Source organism: Lingula anatina, chromosome 1, assembly GCF_051362555.1.
Source record: "Lingula anatina isolate TDL-2025a chromosome 1, LinAna3.0, whole genome shotgun sequence".
NCBI lineage: Eukaryota > Metazoa > Brachiopoda > Lingulata > Lingulida > Lingulidae > Lingula > Lingula anatina.
This window is the reverse complement of record NC_141767.1, coordinates 65,140,540-65,161,001: the sequence shown is the minus strand read 5'-3', so window position 1 is coordinate 65,161,001 and position 20,462 is coordinate 65,140,540. Positions and strand designations below refer to the sequence as shown.

At 34.0% G+C, this 20,462-nt stretch overlaps 2 protein-coding genes across 5 annotated transcripts; one reads left to right on the top strand and one right to left on the bottom strand.

The window, feature by feature from the left end:
• Positions 1 to 625: 625 nt before the first annotated feature.
• Positions 626 to 7,428, bottom strand: LOC106181047 (hydroxyproline dehydrogenase). 3 transcript variants are annotated; one of them, XM_013565296.2, is made up of 8 exons: positions 7,126 to 7,428; positions 6,403 to 6,584; positions 5,080 to 5,203; positions 4,046 to 4,204; positions 3,733 to 3,879; positions 3,331 to 3,608; positions 2,924 to 3,012; positions 626 to 2,526 (listed from the first exon to the last, which is right to left on the bottom strand). In XM_013565296.2, the coding sequence occupies exons 1-8, from the start codon at positions 7,426 to 7,428 to the stop codon at positions 2,360 to 2,362; spliced, it is 1,449 nt and encodes a 482-aa protein (XP_013420750.1). In that variant the 3' UTR covers positions 626 to 2,359. The 3 variants fall into 3 exon arrangements, with proteins under 3 accessions (XP_013420750.1, XP_013420751.1, XP_086854876.1); XM_013565297.3 differs by lacking the exon at positions 7,126 to 7,428 and adding an exon at positions 5,796 to 5,842 and having other exon boundaries at positions 6,403 to 6,569; XM_086998750.1 differs by lacking the exons at positions 6,403 to 6,584; positions 7,126 to 7,428 and adding exons at positions 5,796 to 5,842; positions 6,278 to 6,379.
• LOC106181048 (protein rogdi) lies at positions 7,398 to 20,462 on the top strand. Of its 2 annotated transcripts, none has more exons than XM_013565298.2 (11): positions 7,398 to 7,567; positions 8,784 to 8,855; positions 12,787 to 12,823; positions 14,031 to 14,079; positions 14,871 to 14,928; positions 15,179 to 15,262; positions 15,673 to 15,768; positions 15,986 to 16,084; positions 16,314 to 16,448; positions 16,974 to 17,057; positions 19,023 to 20,462. In XM_013565298.2, exons 1-11 carry the CDS (start codon positions 7,529 to 7,531, stop codon positions 19,065 to 19,067), a joined length of 798 nt encoding a protein of 265 aa, XP_013420752.1. In that variant the 5' UTR covers positions 7,398 to 7,528; the 3' UTR covers positions 19,068 to 20,462. The 2 variants fall into 2 exon arrangements, with proteins under 2 accessions (XP_013420752.1, XP_086854879.1); XM_086998753.1 differs by lacking the exon at positions 7,398 to 7,567 and adding an exon at positions 7,609 to 7,751.

The following is a 20,462-nucleotide window of genomic DNA, read 5'->3' as shown; positions in this document are numbered from 1 at the left end:
TGTTTTGTCAATTATTTCACAGTGACACTTGATTGATACAGATGTTCAAGTGAAACTCCCAGTGAAGTCCATATCCAAGATTAAAACTAATCTAATTGTTTACATATTAAAAGCTAACATTGTTAGTCAAGTGTTCAAATTATTTTTGGCTATACTCCATTAAAATATATTTTGATTGTACATCCAATTATTCCCCAAAAAAATGCAAAGCAAGGGCAACTGGCCATGGGCTTAAATTATTCATTCATAACGCTATCCAAATGCACTTTCTAGACTATTCATGTGATCCCCACTTTTCACAGTTCATTCCACATCAAATATCAAAGTTTCAAATACAATGAAATATATATCAGGCAGATAAAAATGTCTCAGAAAATATCATTTCTCTATGAACTACTATCTATTATCATACTGACTCATATATTGCCCCTGCCCTGGCAAATAAGCTTTGAAAATCCGAAACCCAGCATTAATATTCACAAAAAAAGCTATTGACAATTGCAAAATTTTGCATTTACACAGTTTTTACCATTTGTTAAATTTTTAAGTTTGAAAAAAATGTTTTTGATCCACTTGGCTTACCCAACTGATATTCAATGAGTTCTTCATTAAGGCATATAATAAATGCTTGAACAAAATTTGTTTATTCACTAAAATTGTATACAGAATTTTTGTGTAAATATAATTTTTGATTAATTTAGACTCCCGCTTTTCTGACACTTCAGAAAGAAATTTCAACATCAGGTACTTATTTCATTGGAGGAGTTTTATCATTTTTAATGTCTGTATTGGGAAAGATGGGCAACTCTGCACAGTACTCACTACAGTGCTTACACATAAAAACAGGACTGGGAATTTTCCAAATGCCTATACTGGTAGCACACCTTTAAGTTGAGAACATATTACACCAGAATAAAACTGTTTTTTCAGCTCTATATTATCCATATAACGAATTATGTTACCTTATATTTAATTATATTGCATAAACAAAAGATAACCGAAAAAATATTGTCCCAGTGAACCTTAAATTCTGTAATATGAAGTCAATCTTTAAGGCATTCCACCTTAGTACAAAAAATACTATCTTTCAAATGGATTTTTTAAAATAATGTACAGACACAGATGTATCGTTACACATAGCTGTTGCCTGTGTCTGTCATCATCATCACCGTGCACATTCAGTGTTATACAAATAAGATGAAAACTGTTTTACTTTTTGTGTTCAAACTTTAAGAACTGATAAATTTTGATAAAATACAGGCCACGTTAAAAAATCAGCCTGATGGGAACATTTTTCCAAAAGTTATGCTGTTTTTTTTGTTTTTTTTTTAGAACATTTTATCCACCTTTTTACAAATAAAATGAAAACTGTTTTACCTTTTGTCTTCAAACTTACAGTACTAATGATTATTCTTAAAATACAAGTCAAGTTTGAAAATCGGCCTGATCCACTATTTTTTCAAAAGTTATGCTGCTTTTTAGCTTTTTTCAGCATATTTTATCCACCATTATACAAATAAAGTGGAAAACGTTATATTTTGCTTTAAAACTTGCAGGACTGATACAAAAGTCTGATATAGAGGTCAAGTTTGAAAATTAACTCGATTAGTTTATTTTTGTTGAAATTAAGCTGTTTTTTGTATATGAATGGGTTTTCCTCAGATTCAGTATGGAACTGATTTTATTTGTAAAAGTGTTCTTTGACATTTTCTGCATCGTAATAATTTTTTAAGTTGCTTATAAAAAAATAATGGTAAATTTGTTATTGTGTATTGCATAATAAAGTGTCAAAAATGGAAATAAACTCAAATCAGTGCAGTTTGTTAGAATCTCAGGATGAAACAAATTGGACATTTAAAATTGTTTTATTGATATTTTTCCCATCTTAACAATCTTTTTAGTTGATCATTCAAAAATGAAACTAAGTTGGTTATTGCGTATTATGTAATAAGTGCTGAAAATGAAAATAGCACGTTTCAGTGCTTGTGTATATATTGGCATTTTCATGGAGTGACTGAATTCCCTTTGGACTGAAGACCTTTGCTAGTCACATTTTCTAGAAATCTATGTTACTGCAGTGCTTAATTTAAATTGATGGTGATTATAATTGTTAAGCATTATGTAACATTGTATCAAAATTGTTAAAAAATATTTTGTGTACTGCCACTAAAGGGAAAACCATGTTGCTTGTTATTTTATAACTTAGAACAATGATTAACATACAGCTCATATTGGCAAACCAACTTGATTGGATTATTTTTATTCTTGTTGTCTGTACATTTGACAGCTTTGCTGACTTGTCTTATAAGACACTTCCATATAGGCCATAAGAAAAGTTCTGAGTTCCTATGACTTCAAGTTAAAATCTAAGAAATCTCCTCCTGAGTTCTCTTTGCAGAAGGCTCCTCTCTTTCCTTGCTCCCATGAGCACAGATTTGTTCTCCTGTGCTCTTCTGGAGAGATATGGCAAGGTTTCCTCCACAGTGCCATAGGGAAGGGACTTGTAGATCTGGTAACCTGCCTGGCCTAGAAAGAAGATGTTCATTTTTAGCAATATTTTTTTACTTAAAAGTCCCCTTAGCCAAAAGAGGGCATTACCAAATTAATCCCAACCTGCCCATAAAATACAGGCTAGTGCACCCCTTTTATCGGCTTTCTGGGAGGTTTGCGCTAATTAAACTATTGGTCCAGAACTTGGATCAGATAAAGTGAACATTTCTGCTTTTCCTCTTGTACAAGAGGATATTGTAGTTCTAGATTTATTTGAAATATGCTTAGCCTAATAGACAGGAGGTGCTTACTTAACTGTTTCATCTAAATTGATTTTTTCACAAAATAAATTTGCTTCCAGTGCTCAATGGGTTTGACTTGTTTTCAAAAATACTGTAAATCTGAAACCACTAGGGCCATGGATTTGGCTTACCCAAAGGATAGGACACCTGGTCACACATGCCCAATAACTGGCCAAAATACACCAAACCACTGTCTCTGGCAATGCCAAGTTTCTCCATTCTGGAATACAGTATATTAATCCAACAATGTTTTGAAAAGCATTATGGTTTGAAACTGATATTTTTTTCTAAACAGAAACAACACATCAAACATTTCTGTCACCCAGATAGCTCATAAAAACACTTTTTAATGCTACCTTACTCAATTTTTTATCTTGCTGTACAAGATTTGGACCTGGTCATTGCAAGGAAATTATTACTGCGATTCTAGGTAATTTGTAACTGCATGCACCTGCAATTCTTTTCTCCCCAAAACACTTCCTTTTAAACCTTGCTTAAAGTTTTAAACTCTTTCTTCATCTATGTCATGTATGCCTACCCCTGAATGGCCTTCCTGACCGACTCCTCATTATGACTGGCAACAATAATATTGCACTTTTCTCCACAATGACTGATATTATGCAGCATTGTCTCCACCACCCTGTTGTAGCTGGAACTGGTGTCCTTGTAGCTGTCACACACTGGGTTGGGGACTCCCTGCCGCTTTGCATACTCCTCTTCACAATTTATATAGGCTCCTCGGACTATCTTGGCTCCAAAGCACAGTCCCTTGTCCATGATGGTGGCATAGTCTGCAGTGATGGCATTGTAGGCTTCCTGATTTGGCAAAAAGGTATAAAACAAAATAAAAAACAAGAAGTGTTTTATATGATGAGTGTGGCTATATATATATATATATATTATTGAAAAAGGTATGGATTCCTATGTCCTATATAGTTACCTTGAGGTAACACTGGTAAGTGTTCCAAATCAGAGGGATGTCCTTGTTGAAGTTCAGCATCATAGCTAATGCTGCCAGGCTAATGCCAGGGTTCATGTGGGTGTATTCTGCATCCACTAAAATGTAAACTCCCTTCCTCTGAGCAAACTGAAATAAAAGGTGATTTTTATTTTGTAATTGGAGCATGCCAAGGGAATCAACAATGTGTCACTGTGCATACATTTTTTAATCAAAGTGATTTATCATTTGGAGACCATACATGTAGTCATTAAGTTAACCACTCTTCCCCTTCCTCACAATGATCCCCACTGACCTCTCCTGCTTCTCTTAGTCTCTCTAGCCCCCTGCACCACTGCCTGATCTCTGCCTCAGGGAGGCCCTCCACTTCATACAGCAGACTGGGTGTGTACATGGCCTCTGCCACCTGCTCTATGCTTATACCACCATAAGTATACATCTTAGATAAGGTGATCTGGAAAAAAATCAAAACCCTTTGTAGGCTTAAAGGGATAATAACTCTTCGTATGAGATTTATATATCACAATAAAAACATTGTGAATAACTCATACAAATATAATATATTCTGTTTTACCACAAAACCAGCAGTTACACTATTATTCTGATATGTAAGTTTGTCTTCAGACCACGTGACCTCCATTGAAGGCTATACTCTGTTATAATCTCTTAAGAGATTTTAACAAAAAACCAAACTTTTTAGAAAAAAAAAAGGGACTAACTTTGAATGTAAAAATGGATTCATTAACCATTGGTAAGTATGGGAAAATTGTTGTTTATTCCAGGAAAATTCATTTTTTGGCCAAAACAAAGAGTTATTATCCCTTTAAAATTACTAATTAAAAACTGAAAAGAAAAGCTCTTAAGAGAATATCTTCAGTATTTTGGCTAAAATCATGATTAATATATCCCTCATGTCTAAAACCTATCAATCATCAATTTAATAAGTTAAAATACTTAAGAGGACTTCTATTGGCACTTCTCTTCCCTTAATTAGCAGCCACCAATCTGCTGGGCCCCAGTCTTTGCCAAGAACCACAGGAATACTACTGGCTTCCTTAATCCAGCTTTAATTTCATGTAGTGGGATAGTTATTCCATAACTTATTGCCCCATTACATGCCTTTGTCACAACTGATATTTATCACTATATAGAAAGATAATAAAAGAACGACGACAACCATACCCAAAACCACCTGATACATGTATTTAGCAACATTTCAAAGATGTTATGCAGTAAACTTCACAGAATTCAATGTAAATATAAAGTCTTCCGTTACCCCCACAATAAATAAATAAATAAATAATTAACCAAAAAGTGAGGCCAAGTTACCAATAATTCAGCTGGCATCAGTGCTGTCACCTTTAGCTGTATCATAGGGCGCCCCTTACTGAGCTCACTGGCCATCTGTATGCAGTCTAAGATAGTGGTCAAGTTGGCATCATAGCCCACTTCTCTAAATGTGAAGTACAATGAAAAAAATTTCAACACTATCATGGAGAAAATACAGAAAAAAATGATATTATCTTTCCCCATGCAAATTATTAAATAGAAGCCAAAGACCCAAGTTTGAGACTGCAGAAGCTTGCATTATTGTATGTTCGCACATGATTAAATTCTAAAAATACTCACATATAGTTGCAGTATTTGTATCTGAGATATGAGAGGCCAACAAAGTTAATGTAAAGACAGTTTATGAAGCAATTGGTGGTGCAAAAATAAATTAGAAAAACAATATTAATATGACTTTTTCTTGACCAAACCTGCTTGAAGAGTTACAAACTGCTATTACTGAAAATAAAATGTAAGAATATATATATATATATATATATATATATATATATATATATATATATATATATATATATATATTTTTTTTTTTTTCTGTATTAACTATTTCAGTTACCATGATAACATAAACACTTATGTTTCCTTAAAAGATTTTTTCTCTTATTTTCTATGTTAAAAACTGAAAAAGGGACTAAGTGATCTCCATTAAATAACCCTTTTCCCACTGTTACTCACAAAAATGCAAAATAAGTGATTACTTTATATACTGTGTTATGAAAGAACTGGCTCCAGGGCTCTGCATGGGCTGAAAAGATACACCAATGGCAAGTTATATAGTTACAGTATAATGGATTAACAATAGGTGTTTGTATAACCTGTGTGGTTACTGGGTTTCAAGTTACAGCTAAGAAGTGATGACCCCCTTTAAAATGTGTGCACCATATACAGGTCTCATAAAGCAGTTGTGCAGACATATACACAATAATGTGTTATCAATATAAAGTCAAATATCTTATGCATTTATCTAATTTTATTCATTTCAATACTGTAACAGTTAAAACTATAGAGGAAAGAATGCCGTTTCCCAGCAAAGCAAGCCAAGAAAGAGATGAAAAGATAGAAACATATCAGAAAAAAGTTTTTTAAATTAAAAAAGAACTTCAATCAATATTGTTGTATGCGTTATAACAGTACTGGCTACTTTAACTCTCATAGTTATATTTCCTACTAATTAACTTACCATTTTGAAAACTTACAAGTATTACAGCTTGAGTATATTAAAAAACTAAAAATTCAGGGTTAATTGTTTCACTTGTATGATAACAAGACTAAAACTGGAGAGACATTTGTTTGGTGCCTGCTCACCCAGTAGGACCATCTTCAATGCATACAGCGAGGAGTGGTGTCAGGCCTGCCTTCTGCATTATGCTCACAGTTTGACCAATACTCCTGTGGTCATCACCAGCCACAAACTGGTCATAGAATATTGGTTTCACCAATGCTCTAAACGGTCTCTCTCCTAAAACTTTCTGTCCAAGTCTGAACAGCTGTAAATTTAAGGTATAGCAGAGCATTAAACAAGTGCATGGGTGTGGAGGGTGGGTGTGTGTGTGTGTGTGGGGGGGGGGGTACCAAAACTGTCAAAATAAAGCCAACTTAGTGCAAGACTTATCAAAGAATTATTTTGAGTAAAGACTACAAAAATTATCAAGGATTATCATTAAACACATGAAAGTGAAAAGTGTAATTAAAATCTGTCATTGGGATTAACTTTTGCCAATACATCTAATTCACCTCTATGCCTTTAACAATATTTCAGCATGAAGTCACATATTTTGTTGCTTTTTATTTTCAAATTATGTGATGCTGAGTACTGCCTGTAAACACTAAAAGTTAACATCTCAATACCAGTATATTGTTCCGCAATTGCCTTTACACCTTTATACTAAGTCATGCGTGTCACGTTAGAACATTTCGAACAAGGCTTGTCAACCTGCATAACTTTTACACAGTATACAGTAAATTCTAACAGCATAAATATATAAACCAACAAAAGATGTTAACGCACAGTATTCTGTGAAATGTTACCTGCAAACTGTTATCCACAAGTCTATCAAACGAACAGAGTCGAAGAACCAGTAGAGCCCTGCAAAGTTCCCAAGTTGTTTTTGTTTTGAAAGCATTTTGGTGGTCTGTGAAATTCAGGTCCAGTGTAGCGATGGCTGGGTCGGCCTCACCAAGGCTTTCCTTCTTGCCATTTGTTTCATACGCAGCAACAGCCTTGCAACGATGCTGAACGCTTAATACTCGGGCTAGTTTTACTCTTTCATATGCTGCGTTGCCAAATGGTCGAGAGAATTTCCGAAACAACGAAAAGATGTGCAAATACATCGTCGTGCCCCAGTTTGAAATTGACACCACTGCCACTGCGCTGGGGCATGTGACGTAGATGTAAATATTGACAAAGTGACCCGACCTTCACCTTGATATCATGGCTGTGGAGTTGGAACAGGAGGAACTCCGGCAAATGGTAAGAGTTTACTAGAGAGGTGAAGCATTGTAAGTGGGTGGAAACGCATATACAACAGGCATAACATAACGCTTCTATCTGAATATGAGAGAGGGATTAAATTTGCAGGGCAGTCATGTACGAACTTGATGTGCTAGTCGCCGAATCGCTGTGTGGCGCTGAAGCAGTGCGAGACGATGTACAGGTAGATTTCCCTCAAAATTTACAACTTTACAGGGAAGTGTGATTTTGACATTTAAATGAAAATGTCATTTCCTTCTTAACCTCAATCTCGCTGCCCCTTGGGGGAGGTGATACCTTTGATTTGTGCCACCTAGGGCGGCTGTGGCTATTCATCTGACTCATCCCTACTCAGCAGTTTCTACTACTGTACATGTATGTATTGTCGGTAGTAGTTCTGTTTGATTCTTGCTGGCATGGACACGACTGGGTTAATCCGAGTTATCTGTAGCAACATGTAGCACTATTTTTTTTTTCAAAAAAAAAATTATTATGCATGCTCAAGTCATAACTACTGCCAATGAGATAATGTACAAACTACAGTATGCATACCAGTAATGCAAATCTATTGCTTTTAAGTTTTAAAAAATCTGCTTTCGATGGCAGGATCAAAGATGGGCTGATATAGTTGGGCTGGTGAACCAAGCAATAAATATATTAAAGATATATGGCCGGACTTTCTCAGAGCACCAAAGGCTCTTTACTTTTCAGCAGTAAGTGACATAAATGCACTAGCTAGTACATGTGTATATAAAAGAGATGACATAAAGAGATGACATAAAGAATTGAAATGATATAGAGTGGAGTTGGATTTTAATATTAATGAGCACTTTTACCTCAACAAACACGTACTTTGAAATACTAGACTACCATGGACTACCTGTGCTAGACATTATCCACTATTGTGGCCTTGATGCATATTTAAATTGATCTGAGTATGAAACAAAAGAACACCTTAACCGGCATCCTGTAAATATGTGCATAATAGATCCTTTGTTCTGAAAATGTTAATTTACTTGGAGAAATCACATCTACTTAGCAGCGCTTACATGGTTGCATGAAATCAAAATGTCTTTTGTTCCTCAAATTGATTAATTGATTTTGTGACATTGACAATTAATCTACCTCATATAAGTAATTGTCCATAAAAATTATTAAAAAATTGTAAAGATGAGTTATCATGCATCATTATTATCATCTTTCCTCATGTTTGCAGGAAACTGAAGCACAATGGATACTGAAAGAAGAAGTTCACAGTGTATTGGAAGAGGTAGAAGGCGTATTGTTGGTAAGAATTTCCACCATATTTAACACTTAATGCTTTGAATTCCATGATGTGTACCTAAAATTTACATTCAGTGTCATTGTGTAGTTCACATAACTTTTCTGCTATCAGAGATTATTTAAAAAATATTAAGCGAGATACAGAATATAATGTAACCAATCACTTGTGATGCTAAGATTGAATTAAGTCAACAATGCTGTTTAGAACAAGGAGGGCAAATGATAAAATGTGTGTTACAATAGATGATTTATAAACTTTGGGTACTGTACACCAGTGGGGCAGTGTGAGAAGTTAACGTTTTAAATCACTAGATTGTCAGGCTAGTAACTTGGAAATTTTTTGCTTGCAGCAAATCATTTTTATTGGTCTAATAAATATATGCTTTTTTAGTCTTGGTATGTTGGATTGTGCTTATTTCCCACACTGCTGAGACCATGTCTTCTGCTAAAAAGGTTTCAGAAACTACTGCCTAAAGAACATTTGAATATTAAATTTTGACTGCTAAACTAAGATTGTTTTTTAGGCTCATCTTCACTTCAGAAAAGCTAACTGGCACCATATTTTCAACATATTTGTAAATTTTCTTCAAAAATAAGGTATCCAGATACAGTGACAAGATCAGTAGTTGAGACTCATATTTGAAAGAAATTTAGATCAATAGTTAAGACTGGTAGAATAAAGTACACTCCTGTAGAAAATCAATAGGTAAGATACAACTTATGAAACTCATTGATCCACAGGTTTTCTAGGAGATGCTATGCTCCCAAGAGAACATTATAGCTTTTTTGATATACTGAAAGAAGCAATTGAAAATGTTTTGAGGGTTTTTAAAATAATCTTAAAGTTAAGGATACATAAAGGAACCAGTCCAACATGCTGTGTATGCTTCACAGTGGAGAAGAACAGAAATAAATACCCTTTTAGACATTTACGTTGCTTGTTTTTTATAGTAATAATTAAATTGAATATGAATGCCTAAAATTTCTAGTGACAGAAAATCATGCCACAATGGAGCTTTCACATAATAACTCAATTAAACCTTTCCAGAAAATTAAATTGTAAAAGCAGAAAAATAACAATAAAATTATGATCAATAGAATTGAGTTTCTCTCTGCATCTTCTGAAGTCTAAATTAAAGATCTGTTGAATAACGGGAATTTGTCTCGTCATTAGCGTTTCCTTGTTATTACACATTTCATGGGAAATGTCAAATTGCATAATTTCGGTGTAAATTGAATGTTAAATCATTCAGATGCAACTGTGTCTATATGGGATGTTTTAGTACAAAACCTGGGGGCCTCAGGGTTGAATGACAGGCATCAATAGTCATTTTAGTTTTTAATTACTCCAGAAAATGTTTACAAAATGTACCTGTTTAGGCTTAATTCATAATTTGATGTGAAAAAGAAGGTTGCAAATATGATTCCAAATTTTTTTAAATTGTAAATATTGATGGAAAAATTGAATAATAGTGATAAATTATAGTACATTTATGTGTTTCCTCCAAAGAGATGCAGTTGTTTCGTCTACAAAGTACAAGATCTTAAAATGTGTTTGTTTCTTAACTGATCTACATTAATGTTTAAAAATAGACAGGTATGCAGGCAGACAGGTGATCAGTGAGCATAATTACATAAGGATTGAGATACCATGTGGATATGTAGGTGTCAGTTATTTAATTAAAAGTACAATATGACTGAAGATGTCTGATGTTTGCACAAGTTTGCATGCTTTATCAGGAAATGTATAAAAGTGTTTAAAGTGCTCAGGGAAAAGAATATTTTGAGTCTTTTAAGATCACTCTACATCACTTTTAAGATCTAAAGACTGCTACATGTGTCTTCAACATCTTCAAACTATACTTTAAATTCAAAGTATGGTTTCATTGTGAATATTACTTAATGCTGAAGATACTTAAAGCACAAGTGTTTTCTTTCTCTTAGTTCCATTATACAAATATCAAACTTATTATTAAAAAAGGTAAAAAAGAAAATATCCCATATAAAGATACATAAATAAATTAAAAGGAGTGTGAATTCTACAATTAAAGAACTAAGAGATAAATGTTTTCCAAAAAGTCACATCTCAACAAGTTTAATACATTTGCAGTTAATGCTAATATTGTGCTTCGAAATTGAGAGATGAACACACACCACACACTTCCTTTGTTACCAAATGGCAATATTATTATTATACTAATTTTACTGGATTACTCTAATTCTATTGGATGGTGTAAAACATTCTCTCATCAGTATTATTATTATTATCATTTATTTATTTATTGCATTAAATGGTAATAAGTACACCACTGTAAAGTTAGTACTGTAGTCTCACTCTGGTTGTAAGGGTTATACTGATGAAGAAACTGTAAAGGCGCTGGAGATCGTTGAAGATGCAAATATGTAAAATACTAACAATAAAGATGGGCGACAAGTTATTGCTAGATCAATATGGATGTACATAGTGGTTGGTGCTTCCTGTGAGTTGTGATTGTAGCACCAATTTAGTAGAACTCTGTTGATTATAAAGCAGGATGACTGTGGTGGTAGATATATTGAAACTCACTTAATATTACACACACTGAGACAAGACTTAGGTCCCAATAATCCAGCTATGAAGCCACTAATGAATGACACTTTTTCCATTGTTTTCTGGTGAAAATATTAAACATTTCCTTTTATACAGTTTCCAATTATATAACTGTGCTGAGTAGTATGCAGATAAGTGAGACATCCTAAACAGTTATGTCAGACAGGAATTTGAAAAAAAAAGGATGTCTCTAGCTATTAATTCTCTTAGTATTTAATCTCCTGGCATTTCATTGGGGAGTTGTCTCCACATTCTAGGTGCTGTACTGTGCAAACATTGGATAAAAGCTAAGATCAATTCTTTAATTGCATTGAAGGGTTGATTCATACATTTTAAGTAAATTGATCAGCTCATTCATAAAGTCACTGTAACATTTAACCCTCTACATCACCTTTATTCTTCAACAGATAGTGCATGGCCATGATTTTGAGAATATAAGTTAAACTTTATAACTTGTACTGATTTTCTTAATTTCAGACCTACATAGGTCAGTACTCTGCCATTTTAGTAAAATAAGTTGAAAACAAAAAGGTGCACTAAAATGTGTGTGTGGAAAATACAGAAAAAACATTATATTTTCAGCAATTCAGATAAAGATAATTATGTTTTTGCAGCACCAGAATCCATTGGCAAGGAATGCACTCTATATCCATTTTTAATCATCTAATGTGATATCATAGTTATGCAAAATAAAAATTGGAGATGAGTCTACAAAAAGGCTGATAGCTCTTGCACAGTATGATGCTTACCATAAGGCAAAGCAACTAAAATGACTTTGCTCCCTTACTACAACATTCAGGATTGATTTAGGGTTAAACAATCAATATAAATTATTGAGTTTTAAGTGAGGCTGGAAGAAGATAAATGTTTGGGCACCCTTCATGTGCCAGCAGTTACCTTTTCATTATTAACTTGGGAGCTGCAGCCAGTGATGTTGTCTTTGCTGCAGGGGTTTAGAATTTATATAGAATCTGATTGTCAATAAAAGTTTCTTAAATTTAATTCATGTAGAAAACCCTAGTTTAATTTACTTAATATATCATCAAAATTATAATTATGGCTAATCAGAATGAAGACAAAACATGAGGGGTGTAGGTTCAAATCTCCTGGAAAGCCTGCCAAGGCTAGTGTATTTTGCTTTGGCCAAGTAGCGCATCTTGTTCCTTCTTACAGTGATTTATGGCTACTTTTTTACATTAATTTTTCATTACTTTTTCCTACTTTACTTGAGGAGTGATAAAGAACTCTGTACTCAACCCTGATCCCTGTGGAGTTTGTTATGCAGTTGTATGTTTTAATTTTCAATTTTTATTTCTTATATCACCTTCAATTTTATTTTTTCAAGGAATGCTGTCGGAGGTTTACATTAAAGATTGGATCAAGTAAGTATAATATGCTTACAACATATTAAGGCACTTTTTGAAGTAAACTTGTGAGAACTAAGGCACATTTATGTTTTATATGATTATGAATGTTATCATTTTCTTGTTTTATTTTAATTCTTTATATTTTGTTATTACACTACAAAATCTGATATATCCTTGTATTTATCTTTAATGAATATTTATTTGATTGTGTTTTGTTTGTGACACATTATAATGGGATGGAGTCCTCTATTTAATTTCTATGGTAAGATTTTGATTTTTTTGTATCTTTAGAGCTTGGTGATTATGGTTACTATTTTTGTCCTGCATCTACATGACTTATTTGTCCACTCTATTCCTGACATATTGAGATGTCATCCTTGGTTTTATCATTATAGATAATTGGTGCAATTAGTGATCCCCATTTAGTCCATGTTGCTTTATGTAGTTATCTAGTATATTCATGATCCTTTTTTATTTTCTGAGACATCACTGAGCTCCTCTCACTGCCATTGTCTTATGTTGGATGGTCTGATTGTCACCTGGTTTTATGTTTTTTTTCTAATAGGAAATAAAATATTGTTTCTGTAGCGCCTTAGCTGGATATCTTGTCTCACTAGTATAGGTTCAAATGGTGTCGGTATTCCTCATTATCAACAAGAGTTGGCCTGGTCAGCATCACTGCCTTGTTGAGTGTGTGGGGGGGGGGGGGGGGGGGGGATCACTGGAACACAATGACTGATGCCACCTTGCTGATGTTTCAAGGGATGGATATGTTATTTTTCTTTTGTAACCAATTGTGATTGTGGCCTGTTGGGTGAAGGGTGGGTGGGGATGAGCCGTGGGGCAGGAAAGGTTTACTGTAAAATTGGAAGGTTGAGCTGACAGTTGCCTTTTAATTTGGTCTTACCTTCACTCTTATTTGTCTCAATTTTATTATCATTTATCTTTTCTCTTATATGGCAAGCCAGTAATTGCAGGTACATGTAGTGCATCTTTTCCCTTTTTTGCTATCTGTTTTTTCCAAACTGTCGTTGGTTTGTGGTTAGAAGAACAGAATAGATTGGATTTCCTCCTCTACTTACCGGTATTATATAAATAAATGTAAAAAAGTAGTCATTTCAACATCTACATGTGTAGATCATTTTAGATATGTGAAATCGGGTAAAACATATTGCTGAAATTTTGATAATATATTGATTCTTAGTTTTGTATTCTTCTTCAGATGAAGACAACCTCGTGAAACCAGACAAGTTCATATTATCAAGCCCTACGTAAGTAAACATATTAGCAGATGCTGAAATAATAAATTGAGGGACAAAAAAATCTGGTCTGAACTATTTTCTATTTGAGTGAATCCTATAGTCAAAGATCATTTTTGAGGGCGGCAAAAACTGCAGTCTGAGATTGATTTGGTGTACATATGCTGTGCTCTCTCCATTCCTGAACAACATACTGTATGAAACGGCAGAAAACATGAATCACAGATTTCATCAGTCAGAAAGCACTACAATCATGTTATATTGAATGGAATGGAGCCATTTGGGGGGGGGGGGGGGGGGGGGCAAATATGATCAAATTCTTATTCTGGAAAATGTGTACTTTGGTATTAAACTGACTCTTTTTCAACCAAAGATTTTTAGAAACTTGGCAAATTCTTATACTGGAAAATTTGTACTTTGGTATTAATCTGACTCTTTTTCAACCATAGATATAACAAAAGATACACATGTACACATTTTTAGAAACTTGGCATGCATACTCAAAATCTGAATGGATCAATATCTATTTAATGAAATTAATGAAATTCTGTACAGTTTGTGACTTCCCTAATTGTTGTTTATTGTTACTGTAAAATAATTAATGAAAGTAGTTCCTTTTTTATTGATAAATGTTTTGTGATGAAATGTGCTCTCTCTCTCCCCCCTCTCTCTCTCTCAGATATCGTATATGTAGTACATGTGCCAATAAATTTTAGTAAGAGCAACAGTCATATACACTGTAGCTATGAATAATATACAGTGGGAGCATATATTATTAATAAACCTTGCTTATTTTATTACAGAGGCAGTCCAAACATGAAATGTGTCATCACTCTTATGGGGGACAGTATATGTGAAGCAGTGAGTGTCACAGGGTGGTTATCTTGCAGTCTTTTGAAAGGGGGACACGCATTAGCATTTTTGCTGAACAAAAGACAACATGCACTGTTCATATGGTATATTATTGGTGAACCATCTCCACTAACCACTTTGACTAGATCCAATTTAATGGTGTTTGACATAAAACTGAAATAATTGCTCTTCTCCACAAAGAAAACATTTCTGTTCCCCTTCCTATTCAGTGATCTTAAATCTTTTTATATCATTACAGGACCTTCAAGTAAAAGTTCACAGGCATCAAACACAGATTTTTAAAACTGGTATACAACCTGATGAGCCATGGAAATTGCAGCAAGTAAGAGGGCTACATGTGCTATGTGTACTCTGATCTGTTGATAGGCATATTTGCTGTGTGATCTTTACCAGCATGTTTGTAGGAATATTAGACAAATATACAGGGGCGTAACCAGGCATACGCACGGATGCACTGTGCGTACAATTTTTTGAGCCAACCATGATATTATTCTCCATAAATTCAGTGTATTTTTCACAGAATATAATCGTATCTGTGAATTTTCAAAATCTGTGCGTACAATTTTAAAAGGTCTGGTTATGCCCCTGAATATAATATGACATTGCAGGCTGTGTAAGCAATATTGCTTCACTATGTTCATGCATAATGTCAGAATCATTAGCAAATGAGACATTGTAGTATCATAGACACATTACACAGAATGAAATGTCGTTATTTCATCTTTATGTCAGATCCAAGACGCAGGCAATCATCTGGCGGAGGCTCTCCACACTGTCAAAGAGCATGGCAGAGAACATCAGTTCAAATCTGGAGAAGAAGTCACCATTGTCAGTGGTTTTGATTGAATTTTATTTCAATTTTTTACTAAGTCTGCTAGGGAGAATGTCTGAGGGTGCATTTAATATGAAAATCATAAGTTTATAGTATTAGCAGTTGACGGACAACATTTTTAAGTTTGTGTATAAATTTTGTTAACAATATTTCGTTGTGCAAACTTATAGACTGTCATCTACTTATGTCTTTTTTTTTCGAATTTCATTTTAGCTGCTCGACAGTATAATGAAAAGCTTAAACACAGGGCGGACATGTTTAGTTCTTCCAAAAAAGAAAACTCTGGATGAATTACTGAATAACAGAAATATGGTAAAAGATTGATCAATTTTTCAGAAACACTTTCAGACTTCAAAGTGAAAAGCAACATTATGTATTATTGAATGCTGACTACTTGTACAGTATTTTTATTACTTGATGCTTACTGTACATATGATATAGATGGCAAGGGCTAAAAGTGATAATGGATAGTCAGTCCAAATTCATTAAAAATTTGAAATGGTTTCATTTTTTTTTCCACATAATCTTTATTTTCTTGCAGCACTGCTTTAAGCCACCTTTACCATCTGAGGTTAGTGTTAGTTTCTATGTTCATGCTCAGAAGTTGGAGATGGCAGTTTACCAGCTACAACATGGACAACCTGGACAGAAAGTGGAGATTGTCTCACGCTATCAGGTGGGTTCCAGAACATGTTAGCAAGTGGGTTTCAGAACATGTTATCAGGTGGGTTTCATAAAGAATTATTGGGTGGGTTTCAGAACACATGTTATTAGCTGGGTTTCAGAACATGTTTGCTGCTGGGTTTCAGAACACGTTATTAGGAGGGTTCCAGAAATGTTTTTAGTTGGGTATTAGAATATACTATTAGGTTTCGGAACACGTTCAGGTGGCTACCGGAACACCTATCAGGTGGATTTTAGAACAAATGATATCAGGTGTTTTCAGAACATGTTATTACGAGGGTTATGGAACACTTTACCTGGTTTGTTTCAGAACATCACAGCGGCAATGTGTAAGACCACTGCCAACTGGGTGGTATATTGTATTGTCTCTATTTGATTAAAATACTGGCAATTTATTATAACCTAAAAGATGGAGACATACAGTTGCACAATCTGATGTAATTATTTCTCACAGTTTTTGATTGCTCCATCTAAGCCATTGTCACATTATTAGTTAATTTTTATCCTTTGTTTTTAGGGGGAATGCCAAGTGCCGTGGCTAAATGATGTAATTGTACTTTTTACTTTAGCATTACAAAGTTGTCAACAATTAAAGGACAAGGTAAGAATTGAGGGGTTATAAACAAAAGTAAACAAAAATTTTTGAATACTATCCTACTGTAATGTGTTTTTGTGGTTTGAAAATTGTGACAGTGATATTCATTTCGAAGTTTTAAATGTAGAAAAGCAGGTAAATGAGATCCAGGTCTATTAAATAACAATGGAAATACAGTTTAATATAGACATTAAGGAGCTGTTGAAAGCTGTGTGCTTCTCCATTACATCTCCAATTCACAAACATGTTTTTTATGTACAGACACAGATGTGTCTGTACATATTGCCATCACCTGCGTCTGTCGTCGCCGTCGCCGTCGCCGATCATGTCGCCGTGCACTTTCAGCGTTAACACCATAAGTGGAAGACAGTTTTATTTTTTGGCTTTATATTTACAGAGCTGACTAATATTCATAAAACGCAGGTCAAGTTCGAAAATCAGCATGATCTGGCCATTATTGTAGAATTTATGCTGTTTTTTCTCTTTTTAGCATATATGCAACACTGTTAACACATTTCAAGGAAAACCGATAGGCCTGTTGTCATGAAACTCACAGGAGTAATCAATCTTACTAAAACGCAGATCAAGTTCGAAAATCGGCATGATCGGGCCACTATTTTAGTAGTTATGCTGTTTTTTCACTTTTCAGCATATATGCAACACTGTTAACACATTTCAAGGAAAACCGATAGACCTGTTGTCATGAAACTCACAGGAGTAATCAATCTTACTAAAACGCAGGTCAAGTTCGAAAATCAGCATAATCGGGCCATTATTTTATAAGTTATGCCGTTTTTTCACATTTCCTCAGATTTAATTCTTAGGCATGTTAACAGTCTCATTATTTAGTTAAGAAGATACGTAAAAGTGTTTGTTTGACATTTCCTGCATCTTTACAACATTGTTAGTTGATTTTGTAAAAATGATGGTATACTTGTTATTGTGTATTGTGTAATAAAGTTTCAAAAATGGAAATAAACTCATATCATTGAGGTTTGTCAGATTCAATCATTCACTATGTTCAGAATCTCAGAATGGAAGAAATTGGACATTTAACACTGTTTTATTGATATTTTTCCCATCTCATCAATTTTTTTAGTTGATCATATAAATATGGCAGTAAACTCTTAATTTTGTTTTATGTTAAAAAATTGTTAAAAATGGGAAAAAAACATTTCAGAACAGTGCCGTCTTGTTTACATTTTGGCATTTTTAAGTTGTGACTTTGAAGTTCCATGGGCCTGAAGACCTTTGCTAGTCACATTTTCTGAATATCCATGATACTAATATTTTATTATTAAAAATTGATGGTCATTATGCTGTTAAACATTATGTAATATTGCATCAAAATTTGAAAAAAACCTATTTTGGGCACTGCTCCCATGATGACCATTTAAGAAAAACCATGTCACTTACTGTTCTCAAACAGTACAGTAAATATATATAGATGTGTCTGTACATATTGCCATCACCTGCATCTGTCGTCGCCGTCGCCAGCGCCGTGCACTTTCATTGTAAACAAGATAAATGGAAGGCAGTTTTACTTTTTGGCTTTATATTTACAGAGCTGATGAATATTCATAAAACGCAGGTCAAGTTCGAAAATCAGCATGATCAAACCATTATTTTAGAAGTTATGCTGTTTTTTCACATTTCCTCAGATTTAATTCTTAGGCATGTTAACAGTTTCATTATTTAATTAATAAGATACATAAAAGTGTTTGTTTGACATTTCCTGCATCTTTACAACATTGTTAGTTGATTTTGTAAAAATGATGGTAAACTTGTCATCGTGTATTGTGTAATAAAGTTTCAAAAATGGAAATAAACTCATATCATTGCAGTTTGTCAGATTCAATCATTCACATAATGTACTTTTGCATCACAAATGACAGTAGCCTATTTTGTGCATAGTTATTTCCTGTTTTTTGTCTGTACATTTGACAGCTTTGCTGCCTTGTTTCTTTTCAGATCTCCATAATTGAGGAATATTCCAAATCTTCCAAAGGCCATTAGCATTGTACTGTTGTCTTGGAAACTGCTGAATCATTCTGTATGGACAACTGATAGAATACTGCAGATCAGTACATGATCAATGTGAAAATCCTTGTAGTTTTTTAAAATCATGCAGAGATATTTCTATGGTTTTAGTATGAAGGTATTAATAAAAAGGCAAAACTGTCATGGAAAGTAAGGCTGCATTATAAGATATGATGATGTAGCAGCTCATGAGGTTTGTTTACAAGAAAGCAGTATCTCTAGTTCATACTGTTTGAGAAAAGAAAACAACGATGCCAAATATGGAGATGAAATGTTTGATCTCACTGCATACATTTTGCAAACATGGGTAGTTTTTTTGGTAAATTAATTGATTTTTTATTGATTTTTAACAATATAGAAGTCTTTAAATATGAAACAATGCAGAGAAAAGATTATTTGTAGTTGAAACAGCCTACATTTCCTCGGTTGCTTTTTAGGTGATGTCCATTTAAAATAATTAAGGTCCCAGTGAAGGGAAACTGAAAATTATATTCCATATTTTATTCACAAGATGTGGAATGTAATTCTGTGATACAATCTGATTTTTTCCAGCTGTTCATTATGATAAAATTGAACCACATGCAATCCATTGCTGAAGGTAGTGCTGTCAGCTTGGTAGGGTTGCACAGAATGTGTCAGTTATTGATTGAAGCAGTTATCCACTTAGTGATGTACTGGAAATTACAGTTTGTCTTTGCTGATTAGTTTGATGTTACCCTGAGCCTCCACTCTGTTGCGTGCAAGCTGTTCCGTTTTTAAATCTCCATATCTAGAAGGCTCTACATCAAGAAAGAAACATGTAGACATTTGATTGAACATTCAGGGAATTAGGTGCAAGACGACTGCAAATGTTGCCCTACTACTTTGCTTGTTTGTCCTAGAAGATGTGTAAGTGCGTGTATGTATCCAAAGTTGAGACAAAGAGCAAATGCTGTAACACAAATCTAGTTATGCTCATCCTTATCTTTTTTGAGTCAGTTTTTTACTCCTGTAGGTAGGCAAAATGGCCTTTGGGAACATATGTCACTTAACATACTAGGCAGGTTGACGGAGAAGTGGAAGGGACCAATCCCCCCTCCTTCTTGTGCTCACGCCTGTAACAAAAACTTACCATTTGGAAGGTATTAAGTTAAATTTTACTGAAAGTCGTCCACTATGACAAACCATAGCTTGATAGCATAGGTGATACAAAAAGGTGATTTAATAAAACTCATTTTGCCTACCGGAGTAAAGCTGAACAGGTGTATATCAAAATTACTGAAATCCATGTATTGGTTTTTTATTCTCTTTGGAGTACTTTCTGGCATGCTATTGCAGCGTACATTTGCCAAACATCACCGATTAACTGATGAATAAAGTTATATGCAATGA

Bases quoted from the DNA above. Each gene is read 5' to 3' on its own strand.
- LOC106181047 (XM_013565296.2), bottom strand. From the start codon at position 7,428: ATGTATTTGCACATCTTTTCGTTGTTTCGGAAATTCTCTCGACCATTT. The intron at 4,205-5,079 runs GTAACTTGGCCT...ATTTTTTTCCAG, and splicing joins TGATGCCAGCTGAATTATTG to ATCACCTTATCTAAGATGTA. The intron at 2,527-2,923 runs GTAAGCCAAATC...TCTTCTTTCTAG, and splicing joins CCAGGTGTCCTATCCTTTGG to GCCAGGCAGGTTACCAGATC.
- LOC106181048 (XM_086998753.1), top strand. From the start codon at position 7,683: ATGTACGAACTTGATGTGCTAGTCGCCGAATCGCTGTGTGGCGCTGAA. The intron at 8,856-12,786 runs GTAAGAATTTCC...TATTTTTTCAAG, and splicing joins AGGTAGAAGGCGTATTGTTG to GAATGCTGTCGGAGGTTTAC. The intron at 16,085-16,313 runs GTAAAAGATTGA...ATTTTCTTGCAG, and splicing joins TACTGAATAACAGAAATATG to CACTGCTTTAAGCCACCTTT.